This window comes from Benincasa hispida, chromosome 7, assembly GCF_027475165.1.
Source record: "Benincasa hispida cultivar pf3 chromosome 7, pf3_genome.v1.1, whole genome shotgun sequence".
NCBI classification, from domain to species: domain Eukaryota; kingdom Viridiplantae; phylum Streptophyta; class Magnoliopsida; order Cucurbitales; family Cucurbitaceae; genus Benincasa; species Benincasa hispida.
In genome coordinates, this window is record NC_143484.1 from 27,624,601 (window position 1) to 27,646,403 (window position 21,803).

Below are 21,803 nucleotides of genomic sequence, written 5' to 3' on the forward strand. Positions count from 1 at the left end.
GGGTACTTAAGCGGACTAAAACGGAACACTCTTACCTGGGAATACTTAAATGAAAAACATTTTCATATATCTCATGAAAAACATCCACCACACCAAAATTAAACCAAATTGAATACTTAAATGATGCTCCGATACCAATTCTAGGAATATATCAGCATGCACCGAAAGCAACAAGGATCAATAAGCATTCTAATTCATCAATTTTGGGTATAAATAAAGCATGCTCATACAATAATAAGAGGGTTTCAAGTAATACCTTTGTAGAACCTCTTTAATCTCGAATTCACCTGCAAATCTTCTCCAATTCTTCTTGTAAAAATATCTCAAGATCTTCCCTACTATTCTCTTGGAGCTTTAGATTGAGTTGTGGGACTCAAAATAAGCTTGAATGAAGGGAATTTGGAGAAGAAGCTCACTGCTACACCCTCTTGAAGAACACCTTCTTCAACTCAAGTTTTTCAACAAAAACTCAACTGATGCATGCACAATTTCCATTTCAATCTTCTTTATTTATTGCAGGACAATCATGCAATGGAGAAAGCAGCATGAGGAGCAACTCATGCTTGGAGATTTGAATCAAGAAGAAGTGGTTTTTGAGTGAGCTACTTAGTGAAGGTAAGTGGAGATTTCCAACTTTTCAAACCAAGTCCCTCTCGGGCCAATGAGAGAGTGGGGGTCTTATCTCATGAAAAACACTCACCACACCAAAATTAAACCAAATTAAATGCTTAAATGATGCTCCGATACCCCTGTAGGAGTAAATTTCATCTTGCACCCTATGTCTCCAGCTATCTACCCGGTCTTACCCCTAAAATGGAGGTTTATTGAGCCAACGCTGTTGAGCCAACCCTCACCTATGCAAATCTAGAGATAATCTCGAATAAACAGGAGTTCATAGTTGGCTCAGAATTAAGGCAAGTTACCTAAGTCATCGATTTGAAATAGTCAGTCTTAAACAGTAATCAACGTAAGAAAGTAAGAGTGACTAATTTCATGGTTCGATCTTTTACAAACCCATTGCACAGGATGCCCCCACTCCTCATGTCATAACATGTACGAATTAGGGATCACATTGTCTATAGCACTTTACAACTCTTTGTAACAACTACAGAGTGGGTCGCATCCAATAGTGTTACCAAAATAATGCACCTAACTTCATTCATATACTATAAATCATTTTGACTATTTACTCGAACTTGATCCACTTTTATGTCTCCACATAAAGTTGAAGTACTCATGTAATAGTCATGGATCTTTTAGTTTATTGGATTTATTTCTAAAATGAAATAAGCAATTCATATATTCAATAACAACTTATTGAATTTTTAGATAAGTTTTATTGTTTACAAACCACGAGTTTTAGGACATAAAACCCAATAGTCTTATGAGTCTTGAACTGTATGTAGAGACATATAGGAATCAATGTTCAAGATATAGCCTAAAGGGTTTCTAGTACAGGGATAAAGTTAGGTACCTTATCCTGGTAACACTATGGATATTACCTAGTTCGTATTTGATAGAAATGTAGTGATCGAACGTGTTTGTGTAGGAAACACGTGAGTAGGGGTATCCTGTGCAATGGGTTTGCACAAGATCAGACCGCAAAATAGTAACCACTAAATGTAAATCCATTGACTAGTTAGGTTTATATTTCAATAGGATGACCTAGGCAACTTAGTCTTCTTCCTAAGTATATTATGAACTCATGTTCATAAGGGATTGTCCTTTGATTTGTATGGGTGAAAGTAGCCAGTTTGCCGACTCAATATACCATTTTTGGGATAAGACCGAGTGGGTAGTTGGGAACATAATCATACAAGATGGATTTAACTCCTTCCCGACTTTAGGGAAAGTAGATGAGTGTTCCTTAAGTGGTGTCTCCGGGACTTGAACAAAGGACCTTACCCTCTCATTGGCCCAAAGGGGTTTTTGTTTAATTGTTGGACCATAAACAGGTTGTTGATTAGAGGAGCATATATACTTAAAAATGTAAATGTAACCCAAGGGTAAAACGGTAATTTGACCAAGTTGGTGTTACGAACACTTGTGAAGGACTAACTTGCTGTTACTGGTCTATATCCGTGGACACAGAAACATATCTATAGTGAGAAGAGTGCAGCTCTGGATCTTTAGTGGAGTGTACCAACAGTTAACAAATATTGATTAATTTGGTTAATGAGTTTAGCCAATTAATCTCACATCGTTGGAGCTTCTGATCTGTAGGTCCATTAGGTCCCATTCCTAGCTTGTAAAAAGTATTGATGTAATTTATCATTAAATTGAATTTGAAATGTTCAAATTCATAATTGAAATTTTTTTAATGTATGTTGATTTTAATATAAAGTTTAATTTTAAACTTTATTATTAATTTTGGATATGATTCAAAATTAATAAATGAGAGAACGTAATATTTGAAAGGAGATCAAATATTAATTTAATATGAATAAGATTTATATTGAAAACTTTAGGTTAAAAATAATGTACATTTGACGTGCATTAAAACTATAGGTTAAAAATAATATACATTGGATGCACATTAAAAATATAGGTTAAATGAGAGAAGTGTTTTTTTAATATGATTCAAATGGGAAATTAAATTAAATATGTGATATTTAATTGGATGATTAATTAATCATTTAATTTAATTTAATTTAATTTTGAATTTAGTTAACTTGATTAAATCAAAACTAGGTTAAATTTAATGTAAATTAGATGCACATTAAAACTATAGGTTATGTGAGAGGAAATCATTTAAATATGATTTAAATGATCATTTAATTAAATATGATTTAATTAATAAATGTAATTTAATTTAATTTAAATTAAATAAATTAACTCCCCATTTTAGGGTAGTTACTAGAAAATGTGGGATCAATTCCATGTTTTTCTCTCACCATCTCTCTAACAAAAGCACTAGAAGAAATTCGGGCTTTAATGTCGGTTGAAAAAAGTGAAATCGGATGTATAATGTCGGTTTTTTTTTTAAAAAGAATCTTTAATATCGGTTTTAAACCGACATTGAAGATGGGCTTTAATGTCGGTTTAAAATCGACATTAAAGGTGTAATGTTTTTTTTCTTATTTTATTAAATAATAAAACCCTATATTGCCGCCTCCTTCTCGATTTCTTACGCCCAAACCCTATCTCGCTCACACCGTCGCTCGTCCTTCACCCTTCTTCGCTCGTCCGTCGACCTCCTTCACATCGTCGCTCGTCCGTGTCCGTCGATCTCCTTCACGCCGTCGATCTCCTTCTTCGCTCGTCCGTTGATCTCCTTCACGCCGTGCCCATGTCCGTCGATCTCATTCTCTTCTGTGAGAGGTGATTATTTAAACCTCTAATCATTTGCAACTTCTCTTCCGTCTATATTGATCTCTTTCACGTCGTTGATATGAATGAGGATTGTAGACCTCGAAGTCTCCGACGTTGAATGAGTTAAGTTTGAGCAGTGTTGGAATTTTGATGTTTTTGTTGATTATCATTAGTTTTTCAATTCCCCCATTTTTTGTTGTTTAATTTTTTTTTTCCTTTCCATACACATTCTTTCACAAAACCATTTACAGGGTTATTCTGAATAATCTTTGATTTCAAATGATAAAAGCAGTAAGTGAAAATTTCGATACAATGTAAACTATATACATGTTTGTAAGCAAATTTCTTTTGAATTCATCATTTAGCTTGTAAAATGAGTTTATTATGTTGATGACATTTTGTTCATTGATTTTGGTTGCTACATTTTTTTAAGGATAGAACCAAAGGGGAAGGGGAAATTCTATTAGGAGTGTGAATTACTCAACGGATGATGTATATTTTACTTTTTCTTATATAAATTCGCAATTTCTATAGATTATGTTAATGACATTAATTTGACTTCTCAATTGTTGTTTGTGATAATGCCTGACTGAATAAAACTCAATAGTTTTAGTAGAGAGAGTGTGAGATTGTTGGATGGTTAGGGTTGATAATTGAAGTCATTTTTAGCTTGCCCACTTGAGGAAATGACATCTCCCAAACTTAAGATTAAGCCCTCTGATCATTGAGGCATGTTCAAGCTTTTATTTCTAAGTTGTAATTGTTTCTTGTTTTTATTTCTTCTTCTCTCCTTTCATGTTTTTTTTAAGTTTACTTTCTGGTTTAATCCTCTCCTATTGGGATGTTCTGCAAACCACCAAATCAAATCCATAAATTGACATCCAATTCTCTCTCTCTCTCCATAAACTTTTTCAGTGTCAAGCTGGTGGTGTGTTGAGAATCGGATTCTCCTCCACCTCATTGGGAAGCCTTGGTTTTATTTATTTGAGTTTGTATTGGCTTAATTCTATTATGTTAATGGTTCTTATAGATAAGATGGTTCAAAACTAGTAGGATAATTTTGATTCCTTTTGCTAAATGGTGGAGAACTCTGATGATATTGAGGCTTGAATTGAATAGACTCTAAGTCTTTATTTGGTTTTTGTGAGTTATTATCAGGTGTGAGCTTCTAGAGATTGAAAGGCCAAACAAGTAAGAAAGATGAAAGTTTCTTTTTCTTTTTCCTTTTCATAAAACATGGAAAATGAGGTGATCTATTATGCAACAGTTATCAATGTAGCTTCTAATTGGTATGCCTCTTTTATTTTGCTTAATAGATGTGTGAACTAATTGGATATTGGTTTCACTATCTCATTTTCTCTATGATTAATTCGCTTGAAATTAAAGAGTGCAAACTTTGGATTGTTAGTGAAGTACGTTTTTAGCCTTTGAGTTTGCTTGTTCAACTGCATATTTAGAATTAAACATTTGTTGCTTTCAGTTAGATATTACTTGTATTTTCTGAACACAACTTCTTACTTTATTATTCAGAATAACCCTGGAATTTTGTTTTTTGGCTTTTCTTTTCATCGATAGGAATGAGTCCTTGATATTGACTCATACAAAATACGGTCTAAGGACACGACTTATTGTGATATTTGTTTGGATTGATATTTGTTTTGATTCAATACTTGATTTTGAGTGAAGTTTTTCATTTGTTAGGTTCAAGTTTGACGTGTAAGGCTAAATTTTGATTCTTGGGGATTTGGAAGGAAGATAGGAAGATTGCATTGGACCGTGTTTTAAGAAGGTTGACAAGTGGAGAAGATGCACCCAACACAAAAAGGACTTCATAACAACATTAATAACAAGGACAAGGTAATATTTATAAGATGCTTATCTTAAAAGTCTAGTTGTTCTAAATTTGTTGAATGTTGCATATTTTACAATCATAATTTTATGCTTTTAAATTTTCCCTTGTTATTGTTTTTTTTGTAGATTAAGTTGCATATTTTACAATCATGGATAAGTCATGGATGAAAATGAATAGAATGTCAGCTGAGTATGGTTTAGGGGTCGAGGTGTTTATTAAAAATGGTCTACAACATTCAAATATACCGAATGTCATGAGTTGTCCATGTTTGAAGTGTGTTAATGCAAAGACTCTAGATGTGAACAAAATAAGAGAACACTTATTTTTTAATGGTATAGATCAAAGTTATCAGACATGGATTTTTCATGGTGAATCATTACCGATTAAGAGAAACAATGAAAATGTGTCTACTAGTGAAAGAGACGAAGTTGATGAGGATGATGTTGATGTTGATGACACAATTGGAATGTTTGAGGCTGCATACAATAACTATTTTAGTGGAAAATCCGATAATTTTGAAGAATTATTAGATGATGCGAAGAAACCATTGTACCCAAATTGTAAAACTTTTTCCAAAATATCTACATTGGTAAAGTTATATAATTTAAAAGCTAAATTTGGATGGAGCGATAAGAGTTTCACTGAGTTGTTGGAATTAATTCATGACATATTACCTAGTCCTAATGAAATTCTAACTTCTACTTATGAAGCAAAAAAGATGTTGGGTACTCTTGGAATGAAGTACGAGAAGATTCATGCATGTAGAAATGATTGTTGCTTGTTTAGAAAAGAACTCTCTAATGCAAATGTATGCCCCATTTGTGATACGTCAAGATGGAAGCTTCAAAAAAATTTAAACGAAAGGGCTAAGAATATCCCATCAAAAGTCATGTGGTATTTTCCCCCAATTCCATGATTTGAAAGAATATTTTGAAGTAAAGAAACAGCAAGTTTATTGACGTGGCATGCTAAAAAAAAAAAGAAACAGATGGTTTATTAAAACATCCCAAAGATGCCCTATCATGGAAAAAAAATAGACAATTTGTGGCCAGAGTTTGGGTCAGAACCTAGAAATCTTCGTCTTGCTCTTTCGACAGATGGGGTAAATCCACATAGAGATCTTAGTAGTAGATATAGTTGTTAGCCAGTGATGTTAGTGACATACAATCTACCTCCATGGTTGCATGAAGCGAAAATTTTTTATATTGACTGCACTAATATCTGGTCCTAAACAACCGAGAAATGACATAGATGTTTATTTAGCTCCGTTAGCAGATGACTTGAAAAAACTTTGGAAAGATGGGGTAGAATGTTACGATGCATATGAAGAACAATGTTTCATGCTTAAAGCCATTTTATTATGGACCATTAATAATTTTCCTGCGTATGGTAACTTGTGTGGTTGTACGGTTAAAGGATATCATGCATGTCCAATTTGTGGAGAGAATACTACATCCATTTATTTACCAAAAGGGAAGATGATGGCATATCTCAGGCATTGCAAGTTTCTATCCCGCCATCATCTATATAGGAAACAAAAGAAAGCTTTTAATTGTGCACAAGAATTAGAATTTGGTCTAGAACCATTGAATGGGGAAGAAATTCTTGCAGAAACAAGTAAGTATCAATATTCATTTGGTAAGAAAAGTATCAAAGAAAAGAACAGTGGAGATAGCACTTCAACTAATTGGAAGAAAAAATCTATTCTTTTCGAGTTAGAATACTGGAAGTATCTTGACATGCGGCATTGTTTAGACGTGATGCACATTGAAAAGAATGTATGTGCAAATCCTATTGACATATTGCTTGATATTCCTGGTAAAACAAAAGATGGAAAAAAGACTCGATTAGATTTGGTGGAATTGAACATTAGATCACAGTTAGTCCCTCAAGTAGGAGAGAAAAAAGTCTTTTTACCTCCCGCATGTTATACATTAACACGAGCTGAGAAATTGAGCTTTTGTAAGGTACTATCAGAAATTAAAGTACCTGAAGGCTATTCATCGAACATTCAAAGTTTAGTGTCGCTCACAGATTTGAAACTTTACGGACTTAAGTCGCATGACCATCACGTTCTTATGCAACAATTATTACCGATAGCCATTCGTGATATTTTAACCAAACATGTAAGACTTGCAATTACTCGCCTATGCTTCTTCTTTAATGCTATATGTTGCAAGGCGATCGATTCATCTCAATTAAAGGGTATGCAAAAGGATATCGTTGTCACTCTATGCCTCTTAGAGAAGTATTTTCCTCCATCATTCTTCACAATAATGGTACACCTTGTAGTGCATCTCATAAGAGAATTTGAGTTTTGTGGACCTGTTTATTTGAGGTGGATGTATCCTTTTGAACGATACATGAAAGTGTTGAAAACTTATGTACGAAATAGAAATCGACCAGAAGGATGTGTTGGAGAAAATTATATTGTTGAAGAGACTATAGAGTTTTGTTCTGAATTCATATCTGAAGTTAATTCTATTGGGCTAAACTTATCAACAAATAAAGCGAATTCAAACATTGATAGAGCATTGTCAGCTGCTTCTTTTATCAGATCGAGTAAGGATGAGTTGGATCAAGCTCATCCTTATGTCATTCAAAATATAAATGATGTGCTTCCTTACGTCGATTATGTAGATCTTCATCTTATTCTCGTTTTAGGTTACTTGATTATTCAATAATCTACTAACTTTGTCATTTATAATAGGCAACATATGGATATTTTGTCTAAGCTCAATTCTGGTAAAAATAAAAGTAAAAAGTGGATTCAGGAAGAGCATAATCGTACATTCAGCCGGTGGTTGTCCACACGGGTAATCTCTAGAGACCTACTATTTGATGTATAATTAAATGTTAACTACTAAAATATTATGAAATATATCATAGGTTGCACTAGCTAACGAAATTCCCAAAAATTCCATATCGCCTTTTTTGAGATGGATAGCTAATGAACTTTGTCCAATTGTGGCAAAATATTCTGGTTATGTGGTCAATGGTTACTACTATCACACAAAGAATCGCGATGATGTTAGGAGGGTTCAAAATAGTAGAGTTAGTATAACGGTTACCATAATGCAAGTCTCTAGTGCTAAGGATAAAAGGCTCGTCATGTCAGATATGACCTTCTATGGTGTAATACAAGAAATATGGGAGCTTGACTATCATGGATTATCATTTATTTTATTCAAATATAATTGGGTTGAGAATAGAACTGGAGTCAAAACAGACAAGTTTGGGTTTACTATTGTGGACCTCAATCGTATTGGAAATAAATCAGACCCATTTATTTTAGCCTCTCAAGCAAAACAAGTGTTCTATGTAAAAGACCCCGCAAATTCGGGTTGGTTAATTGTTTTAACATCTCCACAACGAACAATTGAGGATGATTTTTATGAAGATGAAATAGGAGATATGCTACAAGAGTGTGGTTATGGAGGTATGCAAAGAATGCCCACTGTTGATACATTTACTGAGATTGATGATACAACATCCACATACATTAGACATGATTGTGAGGGTCGATGGGTTGATAAATAATGTATTAAACATGGTATGTCATTTACTATGGTTATATGTATTTAAATATTAAGATTATATGTTTTTTTGTGTAAGTAATGTTTTTTTATTTATTTTATTTTTTTGACATGGAAACTTCAACAAGTAGCAGCGAGGATGATAGAAATATGATCCCACAAAAACATAGCAGAATAAGTATACCACGTGGCCCAACTATAATGTATGAGTTGGCACAAATAAGGACATTTGGGCAACGGTTGACCATCGATTATAATGAACATGGACAACCGGTTGGATCTGGAGCAAAGAAGCTGCAGAGTTATATAGGAGTTTGTGTTCGACAATAAATTCCTATAATGTATGATTCTTGGAAAAAAGTTCCAAACCATTTAAAAGACAAACTTTTTGATTGTGTAGCGGTATGTTTTCTAAACTTTTAATTCATGTGCATAGTATTTTATTAGTTTATTGTTTAACTACTTTTTTCATTGTGCAGATGTCGTTCAATGTGGACTTTAAGTCCAAACATTGTATACTAATGTCTGCATCTAGGAAGTTTCAGACTTTCAAGACAACGTTGACTCAAAATTTCATACTTCCATTTAAGGATGAACCCTCGGTCTTGCAATTTCCACCGCAACAATATTCTCATATAGAGTAAGATCATTGGACATCGTTCGTCAATGAACGATTGAGTGAAGAATGGGAGGTAAGTCATTCACAATAAATTACATGTCAACATTATCATTGTTTTGATAAGTAACTTCAACTAGATTTATTGTATAGAAAATCAGTCATGTTAAAAAAGAAAGACGTGCGAAATGTGTATATAATCAGCACATTTCTCGGAAGGGCTATGCGAATCTTGCCCAAGAATTAGTAAGTTATTCGACCTAAATTAAATATTTTATTCTAATATGTTTATGCTAATTAAATATGTATGTTCATGTAGAACCTATCAAATGACCCTTCTTATCGGGCGACTTTATGGAAAGAAGCAAGAAAAGGAAAGAATAATGAAAACTTTGATGAAGTTACTCGAGAATGTGCCAATCGGATTATAAGTATATATTATGTAAAATTTAAGATGACATATATATAAGTTTAAGATGATATAGATATTGTGTGAAAATTGTAATATGTTTACAGGATAAATTGGTTGAAGTTCATGAAGGGTGTGAAAATTGTAATATGTTTACAGGATAAATTGGCTGAAGTTCATGAAGGTGAAGATGTTCTCACCGAAGCATTGGGTACGGAAGAACATTGGGGACATGTTAGAGGAATGGGTGATTTTGTTTCCTATTCTCGATATTTCAAATTAGTAAGACCAAAGTCCTCTATGAGCCAAGAAATTGAAGGAGACTCTAGTCAAAAAAATGTTCAACATGGTAAAGTGTCAAGAGAAAGAACTCATAGCAGACAATCTCATCAGTCCAAATCATCTGTTGGAAGTGTTGCACTAAGTGCATCTGAAGAAGATACTGAGAAGATGTCTAAAGAAGAAGATACTGGGAAGATGTCTAAAGAAGATTTGGAGGTAATTTATTTATTGTGACTTTTAAATTTTAATCATATTGTATGTGCTTAACCGTGCATGACAAAAGTTCTTTTAAATTTGTTAAGGGGACACCATGCCACTTGGCTATAGGAACTGTAGATAATATTGTTGTAGTAGCCACAAGATTTGATGATGATGTGTCATGCTTAACTGTTAAAGTTCTGATTGACATTGTCATTGGAGAAGATTTGTCTATACCAATTCCTATGAAGGGTAAAATAGAGTTCTTAAAGCAAGCAATGGGCAACTTCGTAAAATGGCCTCATGAACTTGTAGTTATGGTTGACGAGAAAAAAGTATGTTTCCTTTTCAGTATATGAGTTTGGTTATTTATTATTTTTCCTACTTTGAATTTTTGTAACTTTGGTTATGGTAGGATCATTTGCCAATTAAGAGCTTCAGCCAGCCCTCCAAATATACTAACGCTAATGGTACTATCAAATTATTGAACGGACATGCCATGCATAACATGAACTCTCTTTGGATGAGCATATATTTGGAAGAGACAAATTTATTTATTTAGGCCACGATGATCTGCTCCAATATTGCAATATGGTTGAAATAGGCTACATGTGTATTTTGACATACATTGCGTAAGTATTACTCATCTAGATTAACTCATGTATACTTTGTTTCATGTTGATAAATAATAACTTTTACTTTGTTTAGGTATCTTTAGGATGAATGTGGTTGTGATATTACGAAGAAGTTTTTTATAATTGATCAAGCAAGAATATCGCCACACGTGAAGTCTAAAGATATCCGATCCAGAAATTTAGCCAATCAACTAGAATTGGCTAATTTAGACCAATTAGTCCTCATTCCATATAACACATGGTAAGTAGATATAGGTTCTTAAGTTATTTTTAGTTTGCATTATACACATACTAATATTTCAAAATTGTTGCTTATTATAATTATCATTGGATATTGATTGTAATCAATCTACAAGAAAATTGTGTTTATGTTTTGATCTCTCTTCGAAGCAAGGTTCAAGAGGATTTTCATGGAGTTATAAATATGTAAGTGTAATTGAACTTTCTTAGCTCTTAATTGAAGTATTTATGTTTAACTAATGTTTTTAAACTATTTAATAGATTGAAAACATGGCAAGCCAAGCACGATCTCCAACACTATCGGTCTTCTCCAAAATGGAAACCTATAAAGGTAAATTTGTATTCATTTTTAACAATTTATGTTCATTCGACTTCTTTATAATAATTTAACAATTGTTTTCAAATTCTTTATATGCAGTGCCCTCGTCAATTAGATTATGTAGGATGCGGGTACTATGTGCAAAAGTATATACACGAAATAGTGCATAATCCTACTACTCCCATTACTAGCCTCGTGCATAAATTATTTATTTTTTATATAGTACTAGCTTTAATTTAATAAATGGACGTAAACTTATATTGAATTTATCTTCTTTTTTTTTTTTTTCCTTTTTGTAGTTCAATACAAAAGATGCATATACGCAAGGAGAGATCGACGTAATCCGGACCCAATGGGCAAGTTTTATTGGCCGATTTGTGTAAGGATGTAATTCTTGTTTTTTGTCTCAATAGAATGTAAATGCTAGCTTAAAATGAATGTAAATTTATCTAACCATGATCTTTGTGAATGGAATTAGTACTAATATGATATTTGTGAATGAGAGAAATGATGGCTTGGTGTAAGTATTCTATGAAAGTCTGGTTCTGGTATTGTGATTCTTGTTTGTGGATAAATTCATAGGTGGAAGACATGATCTGTTTATTATTGGAAGCTGTATTCATGGTATTGTGATTCTGGTATTGTGATTTTTATTTATTCATGGAATTAGTACTAATTGATATTTGTGAATGAGAGAAATGATGGCTTTGGTGTAAGCTGTATTCTATGAAAGTCTGGTTCTGGTATTGTTTTGCAAATTTTGGTGGATAAATTCATAGGTGGAAGACAAATATTGATGGGCTCGCCATGCAAATTTTTTTATACTTTTTAATATAAAATAATGACGGACATTTCCTAACCCAACACGAGACATATAATATCGTTTTTAACTTATTTGACCAAAAAAATAGATTCGGCAACGGAATTTAAAAAAAAGGACTGATCGAGCTTCAATGTCGGTTAAGAATTAAAATAAAAAAGGCTTTAATGTCGGTTGCAATCGACATTAAAGACCTTTAATCACTAAAGACCTTTACTGTTGGTTGCAACCGACATTAAAGACCTTCAATGTCGGTTGCAACCGACATTGAAGGCTATGTTATGGTGTTATTGAAGCCCTTTAATGTTGGTTTAAAACCGACATTAAAGGCCTTTAATAACACTATCTTTAATGTCGGTTGCTAATGTCGGTTTAAAACCGACATTAAAGCCCAAATTTCTTCTAGTGAAGGTTTTGTTTTTTAGGGTGGGGTTCTCAAGCTCTATGTGTGTTTTTCTTCTTGAAAGAAAAATGGTATTGTGATATTCCCAAATCAAAAGAGAGAATTTCACAATTCTCCATAACCTCAATTCCTTGCAAGGTTTCTAAATGGTGGTGCTCAATCCCAATTCAATAGGATTGCCAAAAGATTTGCAAGGTAGGTTTCTTCCCGGGTATAATTTGTCTTTTTGGGAATTGCTTTTATTTCAACGCAAAATTATTTTATTTTTAAATGTCAATTTGAAAAAACAAAATGCAAAATTGTTTCGTTTTTTAATGTCAATTTGAAAAAACAAAATGATGTACACCGATGTATACCAATGCTTGGATAGAAAGGTTAACATGGTCACCTAGAGGACTGGATCACTTACTAGTATTTCATACTTATCATTTCTTATATTATGTTTTTTTAAGGTACGGATAGCAACATAACACAGTCGACAGGGGCTTTGAAACTTTAATATCTTACCAAAATCACCAAAATTGATCCCACAATTGCTGGACAACAATGTTGCCAACCTCCAAACTTATCCAACTGCAAAAATCGAAATTAAACTAATTGTTAGGCCAAAACTTCAATGGGTGATGAAGATCTTGATGAAAATCCACCAAAATAACCAAGCCCTTACCTAAAACCATGATTCCGGAAACTTGTTGCGGCTACCGGTGTCAATAGAAGGTTGGACGGTGACGGCTGAGGGTGGAGGTTGAAACGCCAAATCGGACGACCTCGCCACTCGAGATGATGCAACGAACGCCAGCGACCAATCCTGAGTGCCGACAACGTGAGCGGACGGTAACTGGCCTGCATGAGGGAGACCAATGGGCAGCAATGAGTCCGGCGGTCATGTGTTTCTACCGAGGAAGAACAGGAAGAGATATTGGAGGGGGGGTCTCACGACTGAAAAAACAACGTGAAGGCAGCTTGACTGATGCGGCCGCATTAGATTGACATCGGGTTGAAAGTGATGTTGCGTCTTATGAGCAGCAAGATGATGATGCAATCGCATCACCCTCACAGGATAGAGAGAGCAAAATTATGACTATGGAGGAGGACTTTGACTTTCTATTTGAATATGAAACGCCATGCGTGCTACGTCCAGAAGACTGACAAGGTCGGCAGCAACAGCAAAACGTAAGGCAGCCTCTAGTGGCGAGCCTTCAAGAAAGAGAAGACACAAAAATTATACAAATCAATACAAAAATACACCATTGATATACTTTAAATTTGGATTGATATACCAAAAACGTGAATGTGCAAAAATGGCAAAATTAGAATACAAAATAAATGAAAATTCAAATATGAGAATTTTACCGTGTGTGATTCTTGTAATTATACATTTTGAATTTGTTACTCATTTTAAATTTCCTTTTAAAAAATGTTTTCTTCTTTCTATTATTTGAGTTTGTGATATTATATAACTTTCAATTTCATTATTCGTACAATAAAATTTTAAATTAGAAACTCTTGATATAAAAATAATAAGAGAGCGAAAAAAACGAAAAGGATAATTTTAGATTAAAAGAAATAAAAAGTTAATTAAAAAATAGTTAGGATTGTGAGAGAGAGGAAGATGATAGACGAGTGAATAGATGAACTTGATAGGTGAGAGGAGAGGGATTATTGGATTTTAATGAATTTGGGCTCTAATTGCTTGCAAATTACAAATCAACTCTAAGCCCAACAAATCAAACATCGGTTGGACTCCAAAACCAATACAATCATTCCAAATTAACCCAATTACAATTTTTCAAACACATCTTAATAAGAAACCTCGACTTCCGACATTTTTTCGTATGAATTTAAATAGTAAATACTATTCAAGATTATTGGTTTTTTTTTCATTACAGCAATAAATTTTCAAAGTATTATTTCTCTCTTTTCTAATCTTTTCTCTTTCCATATTAAATAATTATCTCTCGAGGTTTCGTCTTTTATTAGTTTATTTTGGATAATGTACCTCTACATGACAATAATGTTTTTTGTTATTTTAATTTAATAACATTTCCAGTTTTTTTTTAGTCAATTTAACTAATTCAAAGATTGATTTTTTAAGCTTAGAGTACAAAATACTGGTTTTTAACTAACTCAAACACCAAATAAAAATTAAAACTTAAAAATGTAATATATATATATATATATATATATATATATATATATATATATATATATTTATATTCAATAAATGATTTTAAGATTTATAATACTAGTTTATTTTAATTTTAAGTTAGCATATTAGAATAAAAAAAATTATATTCAAATTAGTTAAAGTCACAAAAGTCTATAAAATTTTATTTTAAAATTTAGTAAAATTAAATAATTCAAATTATAATTTTAGTCAAATTTTAATTTTCAAATTAAAAAAATAAATATTCATTTAAATTTTTACGATAAAGTAATTGAAATTCATTTTAATTTGAATTACAAACTACCAATCTAAATTTAGTAAAATAAACAATATTGAATTTGTACTTTGATTGCATACGTATAACTTTCAATTCTTTAAACCTTTCTCAAACAATACTTTCATATCATCGTGATCTTTCTCATTCAGACGTGATCTCCATTCATTTATATCCTTCTTCTAAATTCGGTGAGTTACATATAATTTTAGATTAGACATATTAAAAAAGTATTTAATTTACGAGTTATAGACTTATTATATTCATGGCAAAATAAATATATGATGTAGGATATTCTATTTCACCTTAATTATATACAAATTAAATATATATTTTATTTTTTATGTACTCATTTAAAAAAATCTACCCAACGAATTTTGTTCAAATGAGTCAATTTTTCACATATTTAAGTTGGTCAATTTTAAATAACAAAAATATGTTAAACACAATTTTTATTATTTTATTTTGAACTTAACTATATTAAAATAATTTAAATAAACTATTAAGATGACAACTTTAAACTAGTCTAAAACCACTAATTAAATAATAAAAATTTACAAACATAGACTTCTTGAACACAAGCTTCCGAAAGTTACACCCAAACACACTTTTCTCAAATTCGTTAACTTCTAGCTTAAAATTTCAAACCTACATGTTAAATACTCACTCTTTAAATTTTCATATTGTTTCTATTAGTTTGGTTGATTTTGCTATACATGCAACCAACTTTAGCAAAATGTGTAGATCAACTTAAATAAAAAATAATATTATCCATAATATACGTGATAATAAAATAGGATAATGTATAACAGTTTGGAGTGGTGGTGTGGACTTACACTTTTGTCTACATAAACATAGCTCAACTGACATAGTGCTTGTACTATCAATCTAGAGATCAGAGATTCGATTCCTCTATCCCACATTTTAATTACAATACCTATTTAAAATTTTTCAACTTGACCCTGGTTAAAAATAAATAAATACCTCCCCTCAAATTCATTTAATATATATATATATATATGTGTGTGTTTGTGTGTGGTTATTAAAAAATATTTGAGGTCATGATTTAAATGAATAAATCAAGAGAGAATCTGATTTGCAAATGATCTTATAATATAAATGATAATTAAAAAAACATAATATTTATTGATGGTCCCTTCTTTGGATATAATATAAATTTATGGTCAAATAATATATATATATATATATATATATATATATACACCATTTGTCATTTTAAGTGACATCAATCATATATATTTTGTAGGTCAGCCTACAGAGACTTGATATTATTAAAGAATGTGCAATACTAAAATGACAATTTATTTAGTTTATATATGAATTTTCAAACTGGTCCCCTAATTCTTTTAAATATTTTAATTTCATTTTTTATTTATATTAAATTTATTTCAATTAATTTATTCCCATCAATAAATGGTACAAATATCCTAGATATATACAAATTCATTAAAAGATTTTGAAATTGTTTTTATAGTATGTGTATCAACATTTTATAATTGGTTTTAGGTAAAATATGTTTTTTCAAGATGTATTAGACGATCAAAAGGTTTGTAGTTTGAATTAGGGGTGTTGAAATGATCCGACACTCCGAACAATCTAGACTATTCAATCTAGGGGTGTTCGGGTTAGGTTGGGTTGAAAGACTTTTTAGACCCAACCAACCCAATCCAATTGTTCGGATTGTAAATTTTTTCAATCTAAATAACCGTTATTAAAAAATGAACCCAACCCAATCCAACCATAAAATATTCGGGTTGGGTTAGTTCAGGTTAATCGAGTTGTTTATTTAAAATTGTGTTCCAAAAAAAAGCAAAACACAAATATGTAAAAATCTAGTTAATTATTTCCATATATTGAATTAAGATTAACAACTCAATTTTAATTTATATAGTGAAAATTTTCTTTCTAAAGTGCAAATAAACTAATTTTGAGAGTTGTTGAAGAACAAACTATTCAAAAAATATTAGAATTAAATAAAATTAAAATCAATATATGTATAAATAATTGTGTTATAAATAATAAAAAACGTATTTTAAAGTTAATAATAAATTCGGATTGGTTCAAGTTGGTTTGGGTTATATTAGGTGAACCCATGAACCAACCCAACCCATAAAATTTTTATTTATTTGAACCCAACTCAACCCAAATGAGTTGATAACCCAACCCAAACCGCACGGATTGGGTTGGGTTGATTGTTTTTTCGGTTCATTGGATTTTTTGAACACCACTAGATGACACATACAAAACTGTCATTATTGGTTTTTTCATGATTTTTCAATAATTTAGTTAACAATAAGCATTTGTTGACATTTAATACATGTCATGAAACATTTTCTATGAAAAATTTTCATTGTTAGATAAATTTTCCAAAAGTTGATTTTTTTGTCAATTAGGCTTTTATATTAACAATAAAAATTTATCACAGAAACATAATAATAACATATTTACAGTATCAATTAATCGTGACACTTTTTAAGCGTTGTTGAATTACGATCATTGATACTTATTTATAGTCATTGAATTTTGATTAATAACAGCATTCTAATGTCATATAAATATATCTCATGACATTTTGGTGAAAAGTGAAAGAAATGTTTATGATGATAAATAATTGTTGGTTTCATATTTGTCATTACACCTATATTTCCTCCAACTTTGACATAATGTGTACAATTATAAATATGAATGTTCATTTATAACAATAAAGCCAATCGGTTATCCAAAGAATATATACAAGAAAACTAGTAGCCAAATTTTAGTTAACTTATTTACAAAGAAACTAAACACAAGTGTTGCAAAAAAAAATGTTTGCACTATCCAAAAAAAAAAACACACATATATATAAATAACTTGCTTGACGTTTGTTCACTTCAATAAATTTATGCAAGGCCTAATAAGAAAACAACATTCATTCTACTGAAATAAGTCAATATTTTTCTAAAATCGTAACAACAAACATTAATCTCCTCCCCCAAGTCACAACCACGTCCACTAAAAAAATTCACAAGTATAAAATAAATATGGAAGAAAAAAAAAATAAATATGAAAGGAAAAAACAAACATATAATTCATGAAAGTATACCTAGAAATCTACCTATAAATTCCAATACAAACTAATATATTTTGTGCTAGAAAGAAAGATCATATCTAGCAAAATAATAATAATAATAATAATAATAATAAATAAATAAATATATAAATCCTATGCAATCAAATCATCTTCAAAGCATAATATTGAATTCATTTAAATGTCATAATTTCACAAAATTTGAAAATTGACTTCTCCTATATTTTAGATTTCGACAGACTCAAATGTCACTTTTTAGTAAATTTTCAATTGTTAATTTTATCGTTCAAAATCAAGATTTATTATATATATAGAGTATATTTCTCGCAATAACTATTTCTCCTGTAATTATATTTTTTATGATAATTAATATAAGTCATAATTGATGACACTAAAAAAAAATAATCATAAAGGGCCAAAAATTTAAAATTTTCCCTAAAACGTTTTTTTTTTAATTAATTTTCAATTTTTTTAAGAGATATTGTAATTAAAGTGTGGGGGGAATCGAACCTCAAACCACGAGGTATTGTAATTAATTTTCAATTTATTGACTCTAAAGAGCTATCACTCTTTAATGACGGTTAATTCTACTCATGAATTGGAGACATAAAAAATATCAAAATAGTTGAAAATCGGAAACTTTTTGTATTTTCCTGCTAAATTTGCACGTTTTTTTTTTTTTTAAATTTTCCTATACTTAGTGACGGTTACTTTCAATCATAAATTAATGATACGAAAAAATTGTCATATATTTTTAAAAATTTGAAAAGCTATCTTTATTCTGAAAAATGCGTGTTTTAAATTTCAATAACTATTTTTTGTCTCTCCTCTCCAAATTTGCTATTATTCATGTATTATGGAATGGTTTCTAGAAAAGACTCATGTAAAATACTATGTATACATTTTTTTTAGCAAATAGATGAGTGTTGTGCTTTACTTGGAGAAAATTATAATGAGAGATACATTCAACTCGATCAATAAAGTAATATTTTTCTTAGCCTCATCATTTTATTGGTTTCATTTGTATATTTTATGACAACAAAAACTTGATTATCAAAATTATAAATACATAAAAAGTAAAATTAAAACTTTTAAAAGAGAAATGATTGAGAAAAACAAAAGCAAACATGATGTTAAATTATATACTTATTCCAATCAAATCATTGGAGATCAATTAATATTCATTATTTATATTAAACAAATACAAAATCGCATCTGTATAATTTCTTTTAGTACATATCCAAAATCCCATTTGTATCGACGTATGAATATTTGATAAAGAAAAAGGCTTTGGATATTAATTAATAATTAAAGTTTGGTGGGGAGTGACCATCATTTTTATTATATACTATACAAAATAAAAAATAAAAAATGGATCACGTCCAATCATCACACACATATATATATATTCATTGACGGAACCAAAAATTTATACGATGAGAAGTACAAATATATATAAGGTTAGAAGTTAAGTCCATAAATTTCTACAATTGTATTTATATATAACTCCTAAGCATTAAAAAAATTCAAATAGATCATTGAATTTTCGACTTTTGTGTTTTATAGATTTCAAAAATATCAATATTGCATTTAATAGTCTCTTACATATTTGAATTGGTTAAAAAGTAAATGTAATTTTTTTTAAGCAAAATTAAATGTAATTTTGAACTAATATATGATATCTATATTATAGTATTATAAACTTTTATAGAATCATTTATCTAAATATATAAGCTAAAATATTTTTTTAGTACAATTAGGAGTAGGGAGATTTGAACAACACACATGTGATTTTTAACACACTCATAAACCAATTAAGTTATACTCGGTTAGCGTGTAAAAAAATAATTTTACCAAATTTTAAAATATTTATCTATTTCTATATACGTGTGTGAGAAAAATTAAAATAGAATTAATTTTTTTGTTTGTTTCAAGTGTGCTAAAAATTAAACCATACTACTTTCCAAAATAAAAAAGTTATAAATATACGATGGTGAATAATTCATTTAATTAAATTTCTATATTTTTTGAAAAAAGTATAAATATAAAATTAGTAGCAAGTACAAGCTAGCAATTAATTAAAATTAAATTTTTACAGATAGAAAAAATGTTAAACTATTTACAGAAATAACAAAAAAAAAAAAAAAAAACATTGATGTCTTGTATCAGTTTCTATCACTTAGTATCAATGATAGACTTCTATCAGTTTCCATCACTGATTAAACACTGATAGACTTCTATCAGTCTCTATCAATGACAGACTTATATAATTTTCTATCACTGATAGACAATGATAGACTTCTATCAACATCTATTAGTGATAGACTTGCATCAAGTTCTATCACTAATAGATGCCGATAGATTTCTATCTGCGTCTATCTATGATAGACATTCATAACAATGTCAATCACAACTATCTAAAAGCAACAAAAATTTCAATAACAATATCTAGTGCATGTATCATAAACTATCTAAAAAAGAAAAAAAAACTACCAACAACTAGCAATATCAAATGATTATATATTGATAGACAATTGATAGTAGTCTGTCACGGTAGATGGTGATAGACTACTACCAGTGTCTATCTCTAATAGATAGTGATAACAATGTCTATCACAACTATCTAAAAGCAACAAAATTTTCATATTCAATAACAACGTCTAGTGTATAGTTGATGAAAACAAAATTATAAACAAAATCATTATCTATTGATAGACCATTGATAGTAGTCTATGTAAACCTTAGAACTTATTTTACTAAGTAAATATGCTTAAGTCTATTAATGTATGATATTTACCTCGTCCACCTAGTTACATAATATGTTATAAGTAATGTGAATGTAAAGAAGTGTTTAGAAGAGGAAAAATATTCTAAGTGTTAGGCAAAGGGGCTCTCGGGTAGGAAATGGAACAATCAACACTTAGTGAAATGTTGAGAAATGTAAACTAAAGGAACTAAGCATGGAGCAGGACCAAGAGTGAAGAAAAGGTTGTAAGAGGGAGATTTGAGGCTCCCTGATGCCATAGGAAGTCGGGCACTTAGACGGAAGATTGGAAGACTTGCAGAGGTTAGAGTCATGTCATGCCAAGCATCAAAGTAGCGAAGAAGGAAAAATTGGTTAAGTGTAGCAAAGAGGCGTGGGAGTGAAGACTTATGCGAAAGGATAGATGGCTACCAAGGCGTGGACATGGTGTGGATGAGGAGAAGTAGGTGTTGGCCTCAAAGAAGACCTCAAGGGAGGTTAGCGTGGCCTAGAATAGGTGACATGCGAGCCACCAAATGCCTATGGTGAGTGCTTATGGGGCACAAAAGCATGAGACCGAGCATGGGCTTAATGGTCGTTGGTAGAGAAGAGAGAAGGCAACCCAAGACTTGGCCGATGGCATGAGTGAGCGGCGTGCCTTGGAGGGGCACCAAACAATGCTAAGAGGTTAGTGTGGGTATGGGATAAGGCATGAGGCAAGGCGATGGCAATAGCCATGCGTGAGTACTAGGCATTGGCATGAAGGGCACTGAGGTGTGATTTAGAGGTTATTTGAAGCGTTGGTGAGCGGCAAGCCTAGATGCAAGCGTCTAAGCAAGGCAATTAAGGGCATTGGTTGGTGTAGACGGTAGCCGAGAGAAAAGGCTTGGTTGGACACCAGCCTATGCA

The 21,803-nt window shown here is 31.0% G+C and overlaps 1 protein-coding gene and 2 pseudogenes across 1 annotated transcript; all 3 read left to right on the forward strand.

The window, feature by feature from the left end:
• The first annotated feature begins 5,284 nt into the window (after nt 1–5,284).
• Nucleotides 5,285–6,785, forward strand: LOC150035075 (uncharacterized; annotated as a pseudogene).
• Nucleotides 6,786–6,909: 124 nt separating this feature from the next.
• On the forward strand, nt 6,910–7,848 carry LOC150035076 (uncharacterized). The gene has a single exon (XM_090315223.1). The coding sequence runs from the start codon at nt 6,925–6,927 to the stop codon at nt 7,846–7,848; it is 924 nt and encodes a 307-aa protein (XP_090171349.1). The 5' UTR covers nt 6,910–6,924.
• A 1,002-nt stretch (nt 7,849–8,850) lies between these two features.
• LOC150035077 (uncharacterized) overlaps nt 8,851–21,803 on the forward strand; it is a 37,960-nt pseudogene continuing 25,007 nt past the window's right edge.